This window comes from Bos javanicus, chromosome 9 (genome assembly GCF_032452875.1).
Source record: "Bos javanicus breed banteng chromosome 9, ARS-OSU_banteng_1.0, whole genome shotgun sequence".
NCBI lineage: Eukaryota > Metazoa > Chordata > Mammalia > Artiodactyla > Bovidae > Bos > Bos javanicus.
In genome coordinates this window covers 84822450-84843948 of record NC_083876.1, presented here as the reverse complement: position 1 = coordinate 84843948, position 21499 = coordinate 84822450, and the positions used below count along the sequence as shown (strand labels likewise).

At 39.2% G+C, this 21499-nt stretch overlaps 1 protein-coding gene across 2 annotated transcripts in view; it reads right to left on the bottom strand.

The window, feature by feature from the left end:
- Window positions 1-1973: 1973 nt before the first annotated feature.
- The window catches only part of SAMD5 (sterile alpha motif domain containing 5), a 66645-nt gene continuing 47119 nt past the window's right edge, over window positions 1974-21499 (bottom strand). The window contains exons 2-3 of one of the 2 annotated variants that reach the window (XM_061428248.1): window positions 18850-18907; window positions 1974-8028 (exon numbers count right to left, since the gene is read on the bottom strand). In XM_061428248.1, the coding sequence (XP_061284232.1) occupies window positions 18884-18907 (24 nt within the window). In that variant the 3' untranslated portion in view covers window positions 1974-8028; window positions 18850-18883. The remainder of the gene's footprint in view (window positions 8029-18849; window positions 18908-21499) is intronic. The other variant, XM_061428247.1, reaches the window with a different exon arrangement.

Sequence of the window (21499 nt, the reverse complement as noted above, 5' to 3'; positions counted from 1 at the left end):
ATACCATCTGTTTCCCAGACCTTTCACAGGGTGTGTTTAGGCAACGCTGTCCAGTGGACATGTTTACAGACCTGAGAGGAGCAAAGGGGTGAAAGGAAGTGGTTAAACAGCTACTCACCAGAAAAACCAAGACTAGATTGCAATCAGGGCTTCTGATTTACAGGTCAGGATTTAGAAAAAAGACTAAATGTATATTCTTCGCTCAAAATGGCTATTTTTGCAAATGCTAGTATGTAGATTGATTAATTTCCAAAATGAAGTTGAAGTTGAATTGATGGAGCTCGGCAGATGTACAAGAATGCACACCAAATATATACAACCTATGATTGGTGTTCATTACTCAACCAAGAGACAGATGAGATTCCACAGATATCCTGTTAATGGTATGTGGATGTATTAAAGTGGAGAAAGTGGGCCAAAAAAGTGTCCATAATTATATGAAGACACTCTGTCCTCAGAGTAACTCTAAGGTCAGGGAGGGAGGGAAGTAAGCTTTTCACTAAAATTGTTCAAGATTCCTCTTATAAATTAAGAAATCCTCAATGGGACAGCATATGACCTGCAATCAAACTAAAAGGTATTCATTTTCCGGATTCAGTTGACAGACTTTAAAGGCTGCCTTAGGCGAAGTGATTTTACTAATAACATAAACCATCTTATTTTCTATTAAATCCTCCTTACTTGGGATCACTACCGCATGCTCGTAGGGGAAACGTTTTTTAAAAAATACATTTTGCAGCTGCTCACCAACATTATTGACTTTTCTAAATAATGCTCAACAGATCAAGGAAGATTTGAAGCATGAGATTTTAGAGCTGAAAGATTAGGTTTTCATACCATAATGCTGGCTCCCGCAGAACCCAGGGGCTGGTTGGAGCTTTAGTTTATGAACAAAAGCATGTCTTGAAAACTTCTGAAACTAAGTTGAAATTAAAGCCAGTCTACAAAGATGGGTCTTTTTTCTTTTTAAGATGCCACAGATCCCTGTAGGTATCTTTCTAGGACCTGACATCAGACAAAAAGCCAGGATTAGAGGATCTGGGAAAACCTCAACTGTCTATCACCAGCCCAGTGTCATGGTGGGCTTGTCACACAGTCCAGGCTCCAGTGTGTCTTAACTACACAGTTTCTGAATCTGTTTAGGTCTTCCTCAGGTCCTTTTTCGTTTCTAAAAATCAGAAATCTGCATATTTCTTCCTAATATTTATTCCACATCTTCCTGGTTTTAAATTTACTTTCCTCTCATCTTGTATTCAGTGTGAATAAAAACAGCTATTCATTATCATCAAAACATACCACATGATACCATATATAGAGAACCCAAAACACTATTTCAAAACTTCTTTGAATTAATGTTGGGGGCTGCTTATCATGTGCTAATTAGTGTGCTAAGCATTTACAATAATTATTCTATTTGTTCAAAGGTCCTGGAGGCAGAAAGTGGTAAGGCTGGAATTTAAATGTTTAGGTCTCATGACCCCCAAGATGCCGCTTATTTATAGTTGAATCACATCAACCTGTGGGTGATGGAGTTTCAGGGACTCTGGGAGCACAGCAGAATCCATGGGAGAAACTCCACAAATGACCCCACTGACCCCCTAATATATCCCAGCACTCTCCCTCCCACTCTGGGGGGCCACAATAACTGGAACAGAATTGCATGCTATTTATCACCCTCAAAAGTACTTTTTTAATCAGAAGAGAGGTGGGGAGAGAAGGGAGAAGCCACAACACACATATACATAACCATCACACAAAAGCATCCAAGCAAACATCATTAAGGATTTATTTGAATTTTGCATGCAGTGTGGGGAGCCAGGCTTTCTCCTTTCTTCTGTGTTAGCACTCTGATTTCCCATGCTAACCATAATGCTCCAGTATCGTAAACATTTATATATCATCCATTTAAATAACGCACATACTAGGTCCCATTCATTGAAATGTAAATGATCACAAAAGAGCCAAGGCGGGAATCGCAGTGAAAGCTGTAACATTTATTGAACAGAGGACATATGTTTGCAGATCACAGCGTTGCATGAGCATACATTCCAGGATTCATAACATGGTTCCAATTCAGCTTTCTCACACAGTCCCTTTTTCAAACGGTAACTGAAAGGAAAAAGGTGTCAACTGCAATTACATATACAAAACCACAGGGCAACTTTCATTTAGAATGCATCTCTGCTCTACTGCCTAGACAGACACGACGTGCTTTTTCAGGCCTGTGCACACATTTTTGTATGATTAGAACTTTTCAAAGAACAATGCTTTCATAACCCACAGGGTATCTGAGAATACTGTCCAGTTTATCAAGCTGAGCAACAACTTCAATGAACAACAGAATTTCTAACATTTGTCTTAATCAATATTCCACTTTGCCCTCAAGATACTCAATACAGCATCTCAGTTTTTGGAATAACAAAGGAAAATTCATCTGACAAAGGGCATGGTACAGAATATATCTATAAAAGGTATTTCTCATCAACATTAAATAGCCAACTTCTTTCCTTTTGTTCTAGTGGAAGAAATTTTGGCCAAATTGTAAAAAGAAAAAAAAAAACCCACCAAGCTCTTGAAATAGTCTTTAACCTGCAATTTTCCTCTAAATATTATCTTTAAATAATAACAATAAAAAATAAAATTTAATTTCTAGGAATTTAAACAATTTAAAAGAAAATCTCTATTTTGATCAGTTAAAAAATAAGGTTGTTCATTTTTCTGAACTACTGTTCTTTTTTCTTTCCTTTTATGGAAATATCTAAAATAATGATCATGAAATACAAAATGATTATATTTTATCTCCTTAAGAGATTAATAACAGAAAACTGAAGAGGATTTTTGAATCAAAGAATCTGATAGGTAAAACACCTGATATAGGAATGTTTCATTGATTACCACTCAGACTATTAATAAGAATAAAATTAGGAAATTTAAAAGAGAAAGCCCAGCTGATTCACTTTGCTCTGCAGAACTAATTTTGTTTAATTTAATACAGCATCTATGATCTATGATGGCTTTCTTCTAAGCACAAGTTGTCAGCTGATCTACTCTAAGAATTCCCTATTACTCCGTCCTTGGTATGAATGGAGATCTGGCCATTTTTAAGGTGAAGCTCTTGCTTATGTCTTACATATGTCTCTGGATATAATCTTCTTCTCTATTTTGAAATTCAGAAATGCTATGCCTGTCTGAACATGATATTTTAACACATAATTAAATATTACATGTAAATATTAATCATTTTGTCCAAGAACTAAATTTTCTTTGACCTTTTTTTTGTTACTGCTCAGTGCTCATGCAAAGACCTTTTTATAACACCCAGACTCTTCACTGAGAACAAACCAGAAAGGCTCTTCTGTTTGCTGGCAGGTGCATCCCAGGCATAGCACATCTGGTTTCTCTTCATCTAGAAGATTTTGCTGATCCGCCATCATCTGCTTCGTGTCTTGGCTGGATTCATCTCAGAAAAGGCTATGGGGGAATGCCCACGTGCACTCCTAATTTGTAAATCACAGTCATAAAATGAAAGGAAAATGCACATTTGCCCTCACTAATTTGCAGAGCAAATTTATAAATCTAGAGCTGTTTTAAAAAGAGGTAAATTAAAGAGTTCCTTTATATGTGACTATTACCCCAGACTTGAAAAACACTGATCTTAGTCATTGGTTCATTGTTTTTAAAAATCACAGCCTTTTCATTCTATCAATAAACGCTTCTTCAACCCTACTATGAGCAGGCACTGAAATCCTGTTTTATCCTTCCTAAAAGAAAGCAAGGGTTTCCCAGGTGCCACAGTGGTAAAAAATCTGCCTGTAATGCAAGAGATGCAAGAGATGTGAGTTAAATCCCTGGGTAGGGAAGATCACCTGGAGAAAGAAATGGCAACCCACTCCATATTCTTGGCAGGGAAATCCCACGGACAGAGCAGTCTGGCGGGCTACCATCCATGGGGTTGCAGAGTCAGACAAGACTGAGCAACTCAGCACACACACAAACACACACTCCAAAGAAAGCAAAGGGCCTTATTCAGTGGGTTGAAGACAGCCACAAGGACATGTCAATTTATGCTTGAGTGGTCTAGTTAGTTTCAAGGTAATCTCTTTTATATAAGAGGAAAAAAAGAAGGCAAGAGAGTGAGGCACTGTGCACCTACTATGCGTCAAACACCATGAACTGTGTGGGTTTGTTGCAGAACTCTTAAGCCTCCTAAGAACTAAGGAAGGGTATTTATTCTTCCCATTTTATGGACAAGGATTAAAAAGTCTTTGATGAGTTCAGTAATTGTTCAAGATCATTTCCCGTGCTAAAGTCTCAGCTTGTCTTCTTTTTTTTAAAATTTTTATTGAGGTATCATTGATTTACAATGTTGGGTCAGTTTCATGTGTACAGTACAATGAATCAGTTATACACAGGCATATATCCAGTCTTTTTTCTAGATTCTTTTCCCATATAGGTCACTACAGAGTATTCACTAGAGTTCCCTGTGCTATATAATAAGTAGGTCCTTATCAATTATCTATTTGTATATATAACAGTTAGCTTATGTTCATAACACAATCACCACAGGAAAAAGCTATCAACATGATTCTAGAATTTGAACTCAGATCTGAGGAACTCCAAAATGAAAACTCAATGCTTACTGTTTCTGTTATTAATTTCACAACATCAAGATGCTATAAATTTCTCTAGACAGAAAAAATGCCTGAGTAACAGCTATTCTAAATTGATATAATTTCCTTTGTGAGGAAAGAACTCTTAAAATTATGCATTCACTCTGCCAAGAATATGTGAGTAAGTAAAATCTTCATTTCAAAAATTTTAGATCAAATGAAGAAAATTTTGCTATAATCCTCCCAATTCCTCAATATTATGAAGTCTGTAATTAACCTCTCTCGATGGTCTAGGAAATACAAATCAAGATAATCCTCTAGTTTTGATAATATATTTATTTATCCCTCCATTATTTCCTTCTCCTTAAAAAATTAAGGATACTATGAATATTAGAAGAAAAAAACACTGTGAAAAATTACTCTTCTTAAGCATTATTATCTCCAGATACAATTCATGGTAAGATTACTTCCTTTCTCATATCTATAGTCTAACTCTTAACTCATCTGCATTTAATGCAAAGGAATTAATGGGCTTCCTTCAATACTTTTCTGCTTAAAGCTTTCTTCCTCTACTTTCAGGTAAGAAATCTTTCAACTCCATAGGCTATTTCACTGTTCTAGATTGTGCCTCTTAATTTAGATTGCTGTTGTTGTTCAGTTGCTAAGTCATGTAACTCTTTGCCACTTTGTGGACTGCAGAACACCACAGCTCCTCTGTCCTCCATTCTCTCCGAGTTTGCTCAAATTCGAGCCTATTGAGTGGATAATGCTATCTAACCATCTTACCCTCTGCTGTCCCCTTCTTCTCTTGCCTTCAGTCTTTCCCAGCATGAGGATCTTTTCCTATGAGTAGGGTCTTTTCCAGTGAGTCAGCTCTTCACACAGCTGGCCAAAGTATTGGAGCTTCAGCTTCAGCATCAGTCCTTCCAATGAATATTCAGGACTGATTTCCTTTAGGATTGACTGGTTTGATCTCCTTGCAGTCTGAGGGACTCTCAAGAGTCTTCTCCAACACCACAGTTCAAAAGCATCAATTCTTAGGCACTCAGTCATCTCTATGGTCCACATCCATACATGACTACTTATGGACTTTGACTTTATAGACTTTTGTCGGTAAAGTGATGCCTCTGCTTTTTAATAGGCTGTCTAGGTTTATCATAGCTTTTCTTCCAAGGAGCAAGCGTCTTTTAATTTCATGGCTGCACTCACCATCTGCAGTAATTTTGGAGTCCAAGAAAACAGTCTGTCACTGTTTCCATTGTTTCCCCATCTATTTGCCATGAAGTTATGGGACTGAATGCCATGATCTTCGTTTTTTGAATGTTGAGTTTCAAGCTAGCTTTTTCACTCTCCTCTTTCACCCTCATCAAGAGTCTCTTTAGTTCCTCTTCACATTCTGCCATTTTGCCAGAGTGGTATCATCTGCATACCTGAGGTTGTTGATATTTCTCCTGGCAATGTCGGTAGAGGATTATCATTTTCAAATTTTAAGAGCAAACCCAAAGAGAAGATTTAAACTTGGCAAAATAATTGAAGGTACATATTATACAAAAAGAAAATCAAACTTGAAATGACTGAAGAATTTTCTAGTTCCTGTAGATCGCATCATAATGCCCAGGGTGAAAATAATAGATTTTTCAGAAATCGGGTCCTCTCCAGCAACAATTCAACAAATGCATGAAAATGTACATCTGTGAAATAAATCTGCCACAGATGCTGCACCTGGAAATGAGGTCTAGAACAGGAAGCCATTGATTATCACAATAAATCATATCTATAAATCTATAGAGATCCCCACTCCATGAAAAGAAAGAAAACCTAGTTTGGAAATTTTAAAGACTCTAGTTCACTTAAAAAAAATAATGATGAAAGATTGGTTGGAATATAACTCTTACAGAGCTGCAAGCTACAGCACGTTGTTTAAAAGACAATGGATACATACTTTCAGAGCTTAATTTCCTTGCATTTGTACTTAAGAATGAGACTGAATTTACCCAGTCTAAATTAATCTTTAGAAGTGGCTAAACTATGTAAACCTGATATTTTTAAAGTGATTAAAATGGCCCTTGGAGACCTTAACTGCCTACCCATTCCAGTATGCACCAGGAAAAAAATGAAGGTAAATTTCTTTTTTTTTCTGAGAGTTTCCTACTCTTGAGTATTATGTGATGTAAACTTTTATCTCTTATGTATATCTAAGCAGTCCAGAGAAGATTTTGGAATACAGTTCTGCCTAGCTGTTCTCAGAAGCTGTTTGACCGTGGGGCTGGCTGTGTTTCTAGATCTTTTTGATTGTCTCCTTTCAACTAAGTTTTTGGTCTTCTCAACATGGTTGCATTTTCTAAGCAGAAAAGAAAACTGCCAACATCCAAAGGCAAGAACATCAGGAAGCAGAAAAAATTCAAGATTCATCTTCATTTCCTCCTCTCACCTCCTTCTACTCTCCTTTTAGTCTCTTGTTATAAAGGGCTCTTAATATCCACTCCCACTGCTCACCCCCCGCCAAAGGCCTGAAATCAGAATCTGGGGAGGCAGTCTGGGACATAGCAGCGTCCAGGGCTGAGGAAAACCAGCCATCAAGCCACACAGCTGGCCCTTGCTTAACGTACGTCAGAGTAAGACACTCTTACAGGTCCCAACACTCAAGTTCAGTCAGATGAAATTTAAAAACAGAAGTTAGAAAAAAGTTTCTTCCTTTGCTTTTCTTTCTTTATAAGTATATCTTATAAGGAACATAAATCTGTCACCTTTATCATTGTACTTATATGTGAAATAACTATATTAAAGCACCTAAAGTAAGAGCTCCTTCACCAAACTATTCTATATAGAATTATGCAAAATATCTCAACCTATGAAAACACAATCTTATATGAAGCAGAAAAAAAAAATGTTTAAATACAAAATTAAAATGACTGTTTTCAAGTTAAAGGCTAATTTAGAAATGATATAATATCTAGCTATTGCCAGAAACTTTTTTGTCTTGTATTACACACTTAAAATTAGTCAGATTAACCAAAAGCTTAGCCAGTCTCATTTGTTTTCATCAAGAATGTATAGTGTGGAGGGCAGAACCCTCAAACACGCAGAAGACTGTTTCTAACAATGGTATGTTTTTTAAAAAATGAATTCAGTACTTCTTTATATGTGATATTTCACTGCCTTTTGTCTAGCTATTATGAATGTGTTACCCAGTGTACTAAGTTGATAATTCCAGAATTTTTCCAAGCAAAAAGTTAGGCTGATGAGTATTTCCAGGGTCATCATCCATTTCCCTTTTTGAAAGAAGGTTCTAAATATGCCCTTTTCCAGTCTTCAGGCACCTTATCAGTCCTCCACGAGTTTTCAAAAATGATATCTAGCGGTTCTGTGATGACTTCGGCCAATTCATTAAGAACTCTAGGATGCCAGCCATTGGGACCTGTGGATTTGAACATATCGGGGTTATTTAAGTTCTCCTTTACCCATTCTTCCCCTAGTCCATCACGGATTTCTGCTCCATGTTTTAAGTCATATTTGTCCTTTTCTGGTTACCATATGGACTTTTGAAAACTAACTTTAAGACTGTTGTTTATCAACCAATTTTCTCTTTGAAGCTAATAATAAGAAAATGTATTTTATTCTTCTCAAGCCTTTATCTGTTTTTTTAAAAAGGTCTACTTCTCTTTCCTTTAATGTTTCTCATGAGAATAGGAAAGTAAAACAAAATTAAATAAAAATATATCTTGTAATAGTTTGCCTTCCTAAATCACATCACTCAACTCTACACTTTGGTAGGCCTTAGTCATAGAATATCAGTCAACATACCGCAGAATATTTGAAATATTTGAAACGCTACCTAGCTCGTGCTCAGGAGGTATGTATCTATCCAGCTTGTCTGTGTAAAGGCTAATTCAAAATGCACCTTCCTAAATAAAAGATTCACAATCATCTTTAATCATAATCATTTGTGTGCACAAACAGTAACTTTTTCACACAGGCTTTTAAGCATATTTGTGCATAAGCTGGAAAGAGATGAATAAGGATTTCCTACAAAGCAGTAACCTAGCAAAATTCATCTGCTATTGTGTGGTCGTCTGCACCAGTGTTCTGGGATTGATATTATACTAATTATCGCCAAGCTCTGATTGGTGTTGACACTTTTAACCCCTTCATGGTCACCATGATTCCTCCACAAATGAAAAGCAGCAACAGATTCCAGTTTCCTGCCCATCTGTCACTGTTGTGTCCTGGGCCAAGAGTCCCTTGACAGATCAGAATGGACAAAGGAGAAGGAAAAAAAAGGAGTGTAAAGGAAGAATGAGGATGCCTGGGTCTCTCCCTTGATTTTTGATACGACAGGCAGACTGTGCTGCTTGTATTGAACCATTTACTTGTTTTTTGGTGTGTTTGTTTTTATTGTTGCTTAACTGAAAATGCTTTTGGAAAAGGCTGAATCACTTATGCTCTCTTTCATTTTTGTTTTTCTAGTCTACAACTCTCCAGTGTTACCCCCAGTTTTATCTCTTGAAGAAAAATTGTATTGCAGGCATTATCGAAAGACTTTAAAAAATGATTCTGCACATTTCTCTAGGGTACAATAATTTGTTTTAGCACAGGCTATGTTCACCCCTGCTCAAACAGCCACCTGCTGATAGCAATATGTTAACTAATGTGTCACTATTAATTACTTTGGGCAAAATCATCCAACAATTGCATCTAAATGGACAGAAAGTATTACTAGCCATGCTCAGAAAGTTTCTTTCCCCAGAGAATCAGGCTGTTTTGAGATCTTTTTGTCCCTGTAATACCAAGTAATAATATCTTAGTACTCACTAATATATTCAAATAGTCACTCAGATAAACTCATCTCCAAGCCAATCCATTCTTCTATGAAAATTAAGCTCCTATTATAAACTATGTAAAAGCAACGTTCGATCTAACTTGACAAGCTAAGTTTTTTGGTGTTTTTTCTTTTGAGGGGAGAAGTGAGGGAAATTTAGCTTAACATGAAGGCAAAACTGTTTCATTTTTAATGCTCTAATAAATGAATAAATGAAAAAGAGCTGCAACAAAAATGTATTTGCTTTAGAGTGTGAGTTAACTTGCTATTTCTACCTGAAAAACCAGAAGGAGCCTCTGATTACAGCATTAGGGCAACTAAGAGCCGACTCATTAGAAAAGACTCTGATAGGAAAGATTGAAGGCAGGAGGAGAAGGGGATGACAGAGGACGAGATGGTTGGATGGCATCACCAACTCAATGGACATGAGTTTGAGCAAGCTCTGGGAGATAGTGAAGGACAGGGAAGGCTGGAGTGCTGCAGTCCGTGGGGTCGGAAAGAGTCGGACACTACTGAGCGACTGGACAACTGAACAGCAAAAGACCTCAGGAAGACTACAGCTGAATTTTGACAAAGTCTCCAAGGAAGGCGACACCATCCTGAGAAGACTCTTGTTAAAACAAAAGATTCTCAGGTGTTGCACCGTGCCTGATACAGCTCTGCCTGGAGTCAGCAAGATACCCCTGCCAACCATTAAAGGTCACTGTGTTAAAGATCATCGTCTTCCAGGAACCTATGGAAAGAAAGAAAACGCCTTGGCCAGGCTGTCATCTAGTAAACGCAGGCACCCTCCACATTAAACTCAGCTAAAGATGTGGGCCACGAAGTCATCCACAAATACAGCATCAAGCTAACAGCCCCAACTGAAACCTCTTGCATCTTAGGTTCAGCAAAAACAAATTGCATTGATTAAACAAGCCCAGCCTTGCCATTTGCTAGTTTTCATTCTTTGGGGGAAAGGGTGGGAGGCAGACAAACAGGATTTCCGCAGTTGGGTCATGGAGAGTTTCAAGATGTGAGAGCAGTCTCAGAGAACAGTAATTAGCGGAGCACATGTTGCTTCATGATCACAGGAGACATTAGTAATTTCCCTGCTAGGAAGGCTCCTTGGCGCTCTGGCACCTGGCATGCACCGTGACATCCTAGATCCTGCTCCTTATAGATCCCACTCTTCAAGCAGAAGAGAAATGAACACGTTTACAACTCTGATCAGCATTAAGGAGATAACTGCTAAAAAACGTCTTATGGGCAAACAAGCGATGTCAGTCCAGTCTCACTTCACAGAGCTGCTCCTATCAGCTCACATTTTTCCATTTCATTTTCCCCCTAAATTGTCCAGCATATTCCTACAGAGAGGAAAAAAAAGAAAAAAAAGCCCTTTCTTCATTCCTCCAAGGAACAAAAATCTGTTTTATATAAGTTTGGGCTCTCCAGGTGACACTAGTGGGAAAGAATCCGCCTGCCAATGCAGGAGACACAAGAGACGCGTATTCATCCCTAGGTCAGGAAGATCCCCTGGAAGGGGAAATGGCAACCCTCTCTAGTATTCTTGCCTGGGAAATCCCATGGACAGAGGAGCCTGCCAGGTTATAGTCCATGGGGTCACAAAGAGTCATACATGACTGAGAACACACACATACACACACCTTATAAGCATTTACAGCCTTCTTTGGATATAGGACTAGGTTGACTTAGAAAAAAAAAATCATGAAAAAAATTGCCTCAAATCTGGTCCTTTCTCAAAACTCACAAAATTCCATCTCTGGACCAATAAATGAGTGAGTGAGTGAGTGAAAGTTGCTCAGTTGTGTCTAACCCTTTGCAACCCCATGGACTATACAGTCCATGGAATTCTCCAAGCCAGAATACTGGAGTGGCTAGCCTTTCCCTTCTCCAGGGGATCTTCCCGACCCAGAAATCGAACCTTGTCTCCTGCATTGCAGGCGGATTCTTTACTAACTGAGCTATCAGGGAGACCACAAGACCAATAAATGGTAAATTATATTTTTGGTTCTACTAACGTTCTTGAAGCTTTACTGTTTTTAAAGACAGAGTTTATAAAAATTGAATGGCTATAGTCTGTAATGTGCCAAATTATTATCTATTTCTGAGAAGATATTACTAAAACGTTTATAACCCTAGCTGGCCTAATTCTTCCCCGACCTGCTTTGAGACACTCAGAGTTCTTACCTCAGGGCCATACAAACCTAATTCCTGGGCTGAACTGTGGGTTTCTCAGTTTTATTTGTTCTAGGCTATTAAGGAGGGTGAGAGAAGAAGAGAGGAAGTCTTTCATTTCCCACATATCTGGCAATTCTAATCTGTTAGAGTTCCAATCGGAGAAACGAAGGGGGTGCACGAAGGCACAGAAAAAGTTATTGAGAGAATAAAAAACTATTATCCTGTGGCTAAATATTAAGTTTTATGAGATAATGTGTGTTTTTTTCTTAGCTGATTATTCTGATTTTTAACTGACTTCAGGTCTGCTACACTTTTTAGCTTCTAATTTCCCCCTAATTAAAAGGCAATCAGTGTCAGATGCAAGATAAGCCATTTAGAAGTTATTTTGCTATTGTGATAGTATTTAAAAGGAGGTAGCCCCACTGCAGATGTAGAACCAATAAATTCTCCACATTTGGTAGCTGAGATTTAAAAAAACAAAAAACTGGTGACTGTACAATAATAGTCCATGCAATTTCCTTACAACTGGGGGTGGGTCAACTGTCTCTCGAAGGCAATGGCACCCCACTCCAGTACTCTTGCCTGGAAAATCCCATGGACAGAGGAGCCTAGTGGGCTGCAGTCCATGGGGTCGCTAAGAGTCAGACACAACTGAGCGACTTCACTTTCACTTTTCACTTTCATGCATTGGAGAAGGAAATGGCAACCCACTCCAGTGTTCTTGTCTGGAGAATCCCAGGGACGGGGGAGCCTGGTGGGCTGCCATCTATGGGGTTGCACAGAGTCGGACACGACTGAAATGACTTAGCAGCAGTAGCAGCAGCAACTATCTCTTAGGAAAAATAAATTAAAAATAATAGTAAAAATTTTGCCTGGATGGCACACATGCACTAATCTGGTGATACACACGATTTTTTTTACCGCATGACTTTCTCAACATTTAGCCATGTCACACTACCTATCATGATGGACCCAAGGAAGATTGGTAATACTCTAACAGACTGGGGAGGTGGCAGGTGTGTATAAATCCAGCCTCATTTTAGCTTCAAATTTCTCCAAAGGCATAACCACATTTTACACTTCTTTATATCCACTGCAGCCATGAAATTAGAAGATGACAGCTTCTAAGAAGGAGAGCTATGACAAACCTAGAGAGTGTACTAAAAAGCAGAGACATCACTTTGCAGAGGTCCATATAGTCAAGGCTATGGTCTTTCCAGTAGTCATGTATGGATGTGAGAGTTGGACCATAAAGAACGCAGAGTGCCAAAAAATTAATGTTTTTAAACTGTGCTGCTGGAGAAGACGCTTGAGAGTCACTTGTCCAGCAAGAGATCAAACCAGTCAATCCTAAAGGAAATCAACCCTGAATATTCATTGGAAGGACTGATGTTGAAGATGAAGCTCCAATCCTTGGCTACCTGATGCTAAGAGCCAACCCACTGGAAAAGACCTTGATGCAGGGAAAGACTGAAAGTAGACGGAGAAGAGGGCAGCAGAGGATGAGATGGTTGGATGGCATCACCAATTCAATGGACATGAACTAGGGCAAACTCTGGGAGATGGTGAGGGACAAGGAGGCCTGCCTTGCTGCAGAACATGGGGTCACAAAGAGTCGGACAGGACTTGGCCTCTGAGCAACAACAGCAATATCCACCCTGGAAATATTATAGAGCACATCACATACTACTGCTGCTGGCTGATTCAACTGTCCACAGTAAAATTTTTACATCCAATTTCTCAGTAAACTAAGTTGCTATCAAGAAATTTAAGTCTAGCAAGTCAGACAGGAGTATAGATACCTTTGCCTCCACGGCCGAGAAAAAAATATCAATATGTTCACTAATCCCATCAGTATCTTCATGGTCACCTTTCAGTTCCTCCAAAGGCTTCTGAGGGGTGCCTCTGAGCTCCTGGGAAGGTTGAGGCTGCCTCCCAGAACAACAGTCTGGAGTACACGATGTCGTGTTACACAATGAGCTGGCATGGATGTTCTTTTTCCTGCTACAGGAGTTCCACAGGGTAGATTTCCTAGGGATTCTATAGACCAGAAAAATGTTTGCCCGTTCCAGAATGATCTGTGTATACTTTCTTTTTTTTGACTGTAAACACAAATACCCAAATGCAATATAAACCGTTATTTATCACTATCCTGTCTTCATAGAAAAACATCTATTTCTGCTTTATTGACTATGCCAAAGCCTTTGACTGTGTGGATCACAATAAACTGTGGAAAATTCTGAAAGAGATGGGAATACCAGACCACCTGACTTGCCTCTTGAGAAACCTATATGCAGGTCAGGAGGCAACAGTTAGAACTGGACATGGAACAGACTGGTTCCAAATAGGAAAAGGAGTACGTCAAGGCTGTATACTGTCACCCTGCTTATTTAACTTCTATGCAGAGTACATCATGAGAAACGCTGGGCTGGAAGAAGCACAAGCTGGAATCAAGATTGCGGGAGAAATATTAATAACCTCAGATATGCAGATGACACCACCCTTATGGCAGAAAGTGAGAGGAACTAAAAAGCCTCTTGATGAAAGTGAAAGAGGAGAGTGAAAAAGTTGGCTTAAAGCTCAACATTCAGAAAACTAGGATCATGGCATCTGGTCCCATCACTTCATGGGAAATAGATAGGGAAACAGTGGAAACAGTGTCAGACTTTATTTTGGGGGGCTCCAAAATCACTGCAGATGGTCACTGCAGTCATGAAATTAAAAGACACTTACTCCTTGGAAGGAAAATTATGATCAACCTAGATAGCATATTCAAAAGCAGAGACATTACTTTGCCAACAAAGGTCCGTCTAGTCAAGGCTATGGTTTTTCCAGTGGTCATATATGGATGCAAGAGTTGGACTGTGAAGAAAGCTGAGCGCCAAAGAATTGATGCCTTTGAACTGTGGTGCTGGACAAGACTCTTGAGTGTCCCTTGGACTGCAAGGAGATCCAACCAGTCCATTCTAAAGGAGATCAGCCCTGGGATTTCTTTGGAAGGAAAGATGCTAAAGCTGAAAGTCCAATACTCTGGCCACCTCATGAGAAGAGTTGACTCATTGGAAAAGACTCTGATGCTGGGAGGGATTGAGGGCAGGAGAAGGTGTGACAGAGGATGAGATGGCTGGATGGCATCACCGACTCGATGGACGTGAGTCTGAGTGAACTCCGGGAGTTGGTGATGGACAGGGAGGCCTGGCGTGCTGCGATTCATGGGGTCGCAAAGAGTCAGACACGACTAAGTGACTGAACTGAACTGAACTGTCTTCATGTATGGAGTGTCCTTGCTAAGTACTGATTTACTAGCTAGTTCCTGGACAAAACTAAATGGGTTATAACAAACTGCACTGCTACTTACCACTTTCTCTGGACTCACAGAGTTCTAGGCTTCACTCAGGATTAAATTTGCAGGTTTTCAGCAAATTGAAACATACTGGAGAGGATGGAAATTTTTCTACCCCTTCTTATTCAGCAAACCCTCAGGAAAAAACTCAGAGGTTAAAAGACAAAAGTGTCTTTGTTTATTCTCTCCTCCAGGCATTAACTGGCTTTATAATTTTTCCAACTGAATAGCTATGTAAATTCCTGATTTCTTAAAAGCACATTGTTGCAGTCATTGCATATTCCAAATATGCTAAAATTCCCCCACATGGAGAGCAGCCCACAGGGCTGTGGTCTGCAAGCTGCAGAAAACTGGAGACAAGAGGCCTAGGACCTCCCTCACTGCCCAGAGTTGGTCCTGACTTATCTCTACCAGGAAGAAATTATCAGGAGTTGAACTGTTAGGAATTCTGAATTGTTCTTTCAGCAATTTTATAATAATTAACAGCCGGTCACAACATGAAGCTGGGGCTAGGTCACCACACTTTCAAGAAGTATAATAGCACAGTTAAGGAGGCAAAATAGTAGCTGGAGGGGACAGTGCTTTTAAGAACAAGGAAGGATCTGGGCACGTTTACAGAAGGAGTGGAAGGGTTCCATGGAGAGAGACCAAATGCAAGAAAACAAAGGGATAATTATGGGCCATAATTATGACTAGGGCCATGAGTAGATACCCAGAGGACGGATTAGTCTTAGAGGGGAGAGGGCAATTCTTCACCAGAAACAGGGAACAAAGAACAGATGGGCAAAGATGCCAACACACTTTGAGATGAAGGAGGGGAGAGGCAGGGAGCTCTTGTGCAGCAGACTCGATGCTCTAGGTAATGACGTAGCCAAGGCCGTGTGCAGAAGGGGAGGTGAGGGGGCAGGGGTAGTTTTAAGGCACCCGAAGGTGGCATGGGGGGATCTGGAACAGTCACCAAGAGAAGTGTGACATGAAATCAGTTTGACAGTTCCAAGAGGACAGATTAGGCTGGGCTGGGCAGGGCTGGTACAGAATTACAAAGAAAGGGCTTTTAGAGACTTTCTGTACTATGCTTCAAAGTCTCCAAATGCTACCCAAAATAGTGATCAAGACACAGGCCTAGAAACGCTCAATAGAACTCCAGAACAGAAACAATGATTAAATGCTACAGGATGCTGAATACTAGGGCTTCCCAGGTGGCTCAGTGGTAAAAAAGACCTGCAATGCAGGAGATGCAGGAGACATGGGTTCTCATGTCCGTTGAGTCGGTGATGCCATCCAACCATCTCATCCTCTGTTGTTCCCTTCTCCTCCTGCCCTCAGTCTTTCCCAGCATCAGGGTCTTTTCCAGTGAGTCAGTTCTTCACATCAGGTGGCCAAAGTATTGGAGTTTCAGCCTCAGCATCAGTCCTTCCAATGAACACTCAAGACTGATTTCCTTCAGGATGGACTGGCTGGATGTCCCTGCAGTCCAAGGGACTCTCAAGAGTCTTCTCCAACACCACAGTTCAAAAGCATCAATTATTTGGCACTCAGCTTTCTTTATAGTCCAACTCTCACATCCATACATGACTACTGGAAAAACCATAGCTTTGTTGGCAAAGAGATGTCTTTGCTTTTTAATACCCTATCTAGGTTTGTCCTTACAAGGAGCAAATGCCTTTTAATATTGTGGCTGCAGTCTCCGTCCACAGTGATTTTGGAGCCCAAGAAAATAAAATCTGTCACTGTTTCTACTTTTTCCCCATCTAATTGCCATGAAGTGATGGGACCGGATGTCATGATCTTGGGTTTTTAAATGGTGAGTTTTAAGCCAGCTTTTTCACTCTCCTCTTTCATCCTCATCAAGAGGCTCTTTAGTTCCTTTAGTTCTTTATCTTTATAGTACATACTATGATTATAAAAAGTCTACCTCAGTAACAGTCAACAGCTACTAATATTAACTGAATAAACTTCTTCTGTGCCAGGCACTGTGCTGAGGACACAGCATATTTAAACATAATCTCCTTTACTTCTTACCATAAGCCCACATGATGGCTGTCCTGAACTCAGTTTTACAAAGAATCTGAGGCTTTCAAGTGTAGATATCCTGAGAGTGTCAAATTAGTGGCAAAACCGTTCTATCCAACAGTGAAGCTCACCCTTGTAAAAGTATGTCTGCACTCCCCATCATTTTTGTTTTATTTTATTTATGTATTTACTTATTTATTTTGGTTGCACAGCATGCAGGACTCAGCCAACCAGGGATTGAACCCATGCTCCCTGAAAAGGAAGTAAGGAGTCTTAACTACTGGGCCGCCAGGGAATTCCCCCCACCATTTTTGATTGGGAATGTACAATAGTTGAATAACATCCCCCCAAACTCACAGCCACCTGAAATTCCAGAATGTGAACTTGGAAATACAGCCTTTGCAAATGATGTAAGCTCTGCAGATGCCATCACTGGTGTCCTTTCAAGAGGAGAGGAGACACACAAAGAAGAAGGCCATATGAAGATGGACATGCAGAATGCAGTGATGCAGCTATTAATACAAGCCCAGTGATGCCAGGAGCCACCTGACGCTGGGAGAGAGGCAAGGAAGAATTCTCCCTTCAAAGCTTTGGAAGGGAGCATGGCCTCACCAAAACTGTGTTTTCATACTTCTGGAATCCCAAACTGCTAGAGAGTGAATGTATGTTGCTTTAAGCCACTCAGTCTGTGGTACAGCCCTCAGAAACTAATATGGAACCCTTTCATAGAAATATATAATTTCTCAAATGAGCTTAGGAGTATTTTTAATCACTTCATTTTCAGCAGTACATGCAAATGTGATTTTAAGCAAAAAGTATTTCATTTTTATTCAGGGTAAGAAATGTGCATAATACTTACTTAGATATTATATTTAATGTCATTCATAATATATAAGAAAATTTTAACTTCATCCTATTAAATAAATGATGCCAACTATTTAATTATATAGGAAAAATATGATTTATAAAAAATACATTAAAAACTAAATACTGTGTTTCTGCATGGCCTCCATGTATATTAGGATGCAGACTGAGATTTAACTATTTCCTACAAGATCAAAAATATAAAATAGTCAGCAGTTGGGGTGAACGTTTTTATTTTGCTTGATGTCCACTAGTTTATATACCTGAATATTTATGATTTGCTTTAAATTGCAAGATAAGAAAAAAGGTTTCAGTGACTACCTGTAAGTATTTCTCTACAAATCACATACTATATACGTGGGCATTTTTATTTCCAATAAGTTAAAAATGAATGTAAACGCCAGTATTTTTCTATTCTGCTATCAGTTATTGAAGAATTGAAGAATGAGAGTTTAACGTGCCATGTAAGCATATTTGAGCTCCAAGAGGTCTTCATTTCACAGAGGAAAATATTTAAATAATTTCCATTGTACACTTAAAGATATGTAATGAAGGAGTTACTATTCCCAACCTGGAGAACTTTTTTGACTCCTTTAACAGTTCAGAAACCTCCAGCTAGTCAACATGGCAATTTCTATATTAGCAGTTCTCAAACATCTGGTTCCAGGAACAATTTGTAGTTTTAAAAACCACTGAGGATTTCAAAGAGCTTTTGTTCATGAATTGTAACTCATATATATATGTGTATATATATGTATATATATATGTATTATATATGTATATATACACATATATAAATAAAATAACTCGATATTTACCATATTTGAAACTGCAAATGTGAAATATTTAAAATATTAAATTCATTTAAAAATTAAGATAGTACATTCATCATGTTAACATAAACAACATTTTTATGAAAGATAAATATATTTACCCACAAATTAATAACAAACATGGCATTGTTTTGCATTTTTGCATATCTCTTTAATGGCTAGTTTAATAGGCTACCGAGTACTTACATCTTCCACACTTGAACTGTGATAGTATGTTGTTTTAGTTGAAATATATGAAGGAAATCTGTCATTAGAAAGAGGAAAATATTTTAATAGATTTTCTAGGTAAACAATTGTAGACTTCTTATGATACCATGCCAAAATTGATAACGTATAGTTTCTTAAGTCAGTTACAATGTGAAATCTGAAACCATATCAATAAACTTTTTGTACTCCATTAACTACATGAAAATCTGTCTGTCTTCTACTATTAACAGATCCTTTCTCATATGTGACTTGGTAATATCATGCATTAATCATCTGGAAAGTACTGGGTTCCTGAGTTATGCAAATCTTCTAAATGTTAACACTTAATCATCATTCAATGTCAAAAAAGAAACATATGCTACTATCACCACCCACCCCATCAAAAAAGGCTTCAAGTCTTGGGAAACTGTCAGTTTTACTGTGGCATACACAAGTTTTTAATGTAAGTTTTACTTAAATATTCAAATTTTGTCATTAACATATATTGTCCATTGTTTTTCTTAAAATATTACTAGTTGCTCAGTAGTGAATGATTCTTTGTGACCCCATGGACTGTAGTCCACCAGGCTCCCAGGATTTTCCAGGCAAGAATACTGGGGTGGGTGGCCATTTCCTTCTCCGGGGGATCTTCCTAACCCAGGAATCAAACCTGGGTCTCCCACATTGCAGGCAGACTCTTTACTATCTGAGCCACCAGGGAAAGGTTCACTTTACTCACTTTCAAGAAATTTAGCTGCCAAATATCCAATAGGTAACCATAGTTTGTTCCATAGTGTTCTTCTAAGTGAAAATGATATTCCACGACTAAAGCAGCTAGTTGAGCTAGTAACTTAGACAACAATAGAAGGGATTGGTAAGAGAGACAAGGTTCACATTCATTTCCATTTGCAACAGAAATCTTTGTGAGTGGTTATCAAAAAACATGTACTCAAAAGTTGAGAGTTAATAAGCTTACTAATTTCTACTGCTTCATCAAGGACATTTTAAGAAAAATGGTCATTTTTTTTGGCATGTGTACAAGAATGCCATAAGCACTACCGTAGTTTAGTGTCACTGCCTTGATTGGCATTAATGTGATAGCATTTTTACACTTAATGGCTTTTGTGCTACTAATGCAATTGTCCACAAGGTGAAAAAGGCAAATAATGTCAAAGAGTATTGTTATGAAATAATTATTACCTTGCAAACTTAGTCTTGGGGACCCCCAGGGAATCTGTGGACCACACGTTGAGAACCACCAGAGTCAAGATACAGGCCACACACACACACACACACAAAATCACCAGTGGATCTCAGACCAGTGCATCAGTATGGAATATAATTCTGCCCTTTGCAATAACTTCTTCCTTCCAACCACTCTTCATTTACCTTCCTGGCTCCCTACCTGCCTCAACCTCATGAAACTAGGAAGTCTGTAGATAGTCTTTCTGCCTTGAAGGTGAGTTGACTTTCCTCCTCTGGGGAGAGGGTTTGTAAAGACAGCTAGGCTGGCTTGGGTGGAAGGGGTGGGCAGGGAAACACTTCTCAAAGGGACTGTGCTTGCCAGCCTTTACAAAAGCAAGAGCTTTTGAAGTGACTTAGGCAATTCTGATCAAAAATAACCCTTTGTCTCTTGGCGTCCAGTCCCAGCTCCCTGAATACTGAAGCGTGGCCTCCACTGGGCTTTAACCTCACCTGCCAAATTGGAATGGGCAGGGAAGCAAGACAACTGTCATAATCCTCTTTAGCAATTCCTTGGAAAGCACATTTGCATGTTCAGTGGCAGCAGAGTGAAGCACTACTCAGGGGATCTCTGCTATTTTCCATCACTCCACTTCTCTGATTTTTTGCAGGGGAAAGAGGGACACTTTCAAACGTCTCAAGAAAGCCACAAACTCTGATGCCCTTGTTCTGGGTCTTAAGAACCATCAGCTAACTGTTTTTTTTTTTTTTTTTTAAAGAAATCAACAGTACTTATGAAGTCTTCTGAATAATCCTCAAAATGTTAGCCTTGTCCAAATGAACTCTGAGGACATGTAAATGGGTTACCTGAAGCAGCAAAACATGTAAATAGGACTGAGTTCCATCATACACTGAAGGTCTTTTGCACACATACACTTGCTGTTATGAAGTGGTACTCTGAGAAGGTTTGGGTGCAAAACACAAATCAGAGGGCTTCAAACAGTTACAGTTCAAGGTAGCCTAATGTCAGGTATCCAGAGTAAGTCCAGGGTGGCTCTGTATGTGTGTATGTGTGTGAGAGAGATGTTGAGGCGGGGAGGGTGGGGGAGGATGGAGGAAGCATGGGTCTACTTCCTCAAACCAAACCAGCCTATCCTCCAGGTATTCCTCAGCAATCATCACATCCCTTCCTGCCAGGACAGAAGTGAAATCCTGGGGGAAGCAGTGCAGGGTTAGAGATCCATGCTCAGACTCTGGAAGGAAACTCCAGGCTGACGACTTCCTAGATGGGTAGCCATGGACACAGAGCTTCTCTGTGCTTCTTTCCCATCTGAAACGGGAACCACAGTGCTACCTACATTTCAGAGAGTTATTATCAGAATTAAAAGAGAAAATAGTTGCAAGACGGTTTAGAACAGTATCTGGCACAGTGTAAGCCGATATAAGTGTCTGAATGTTTTTTCTAACA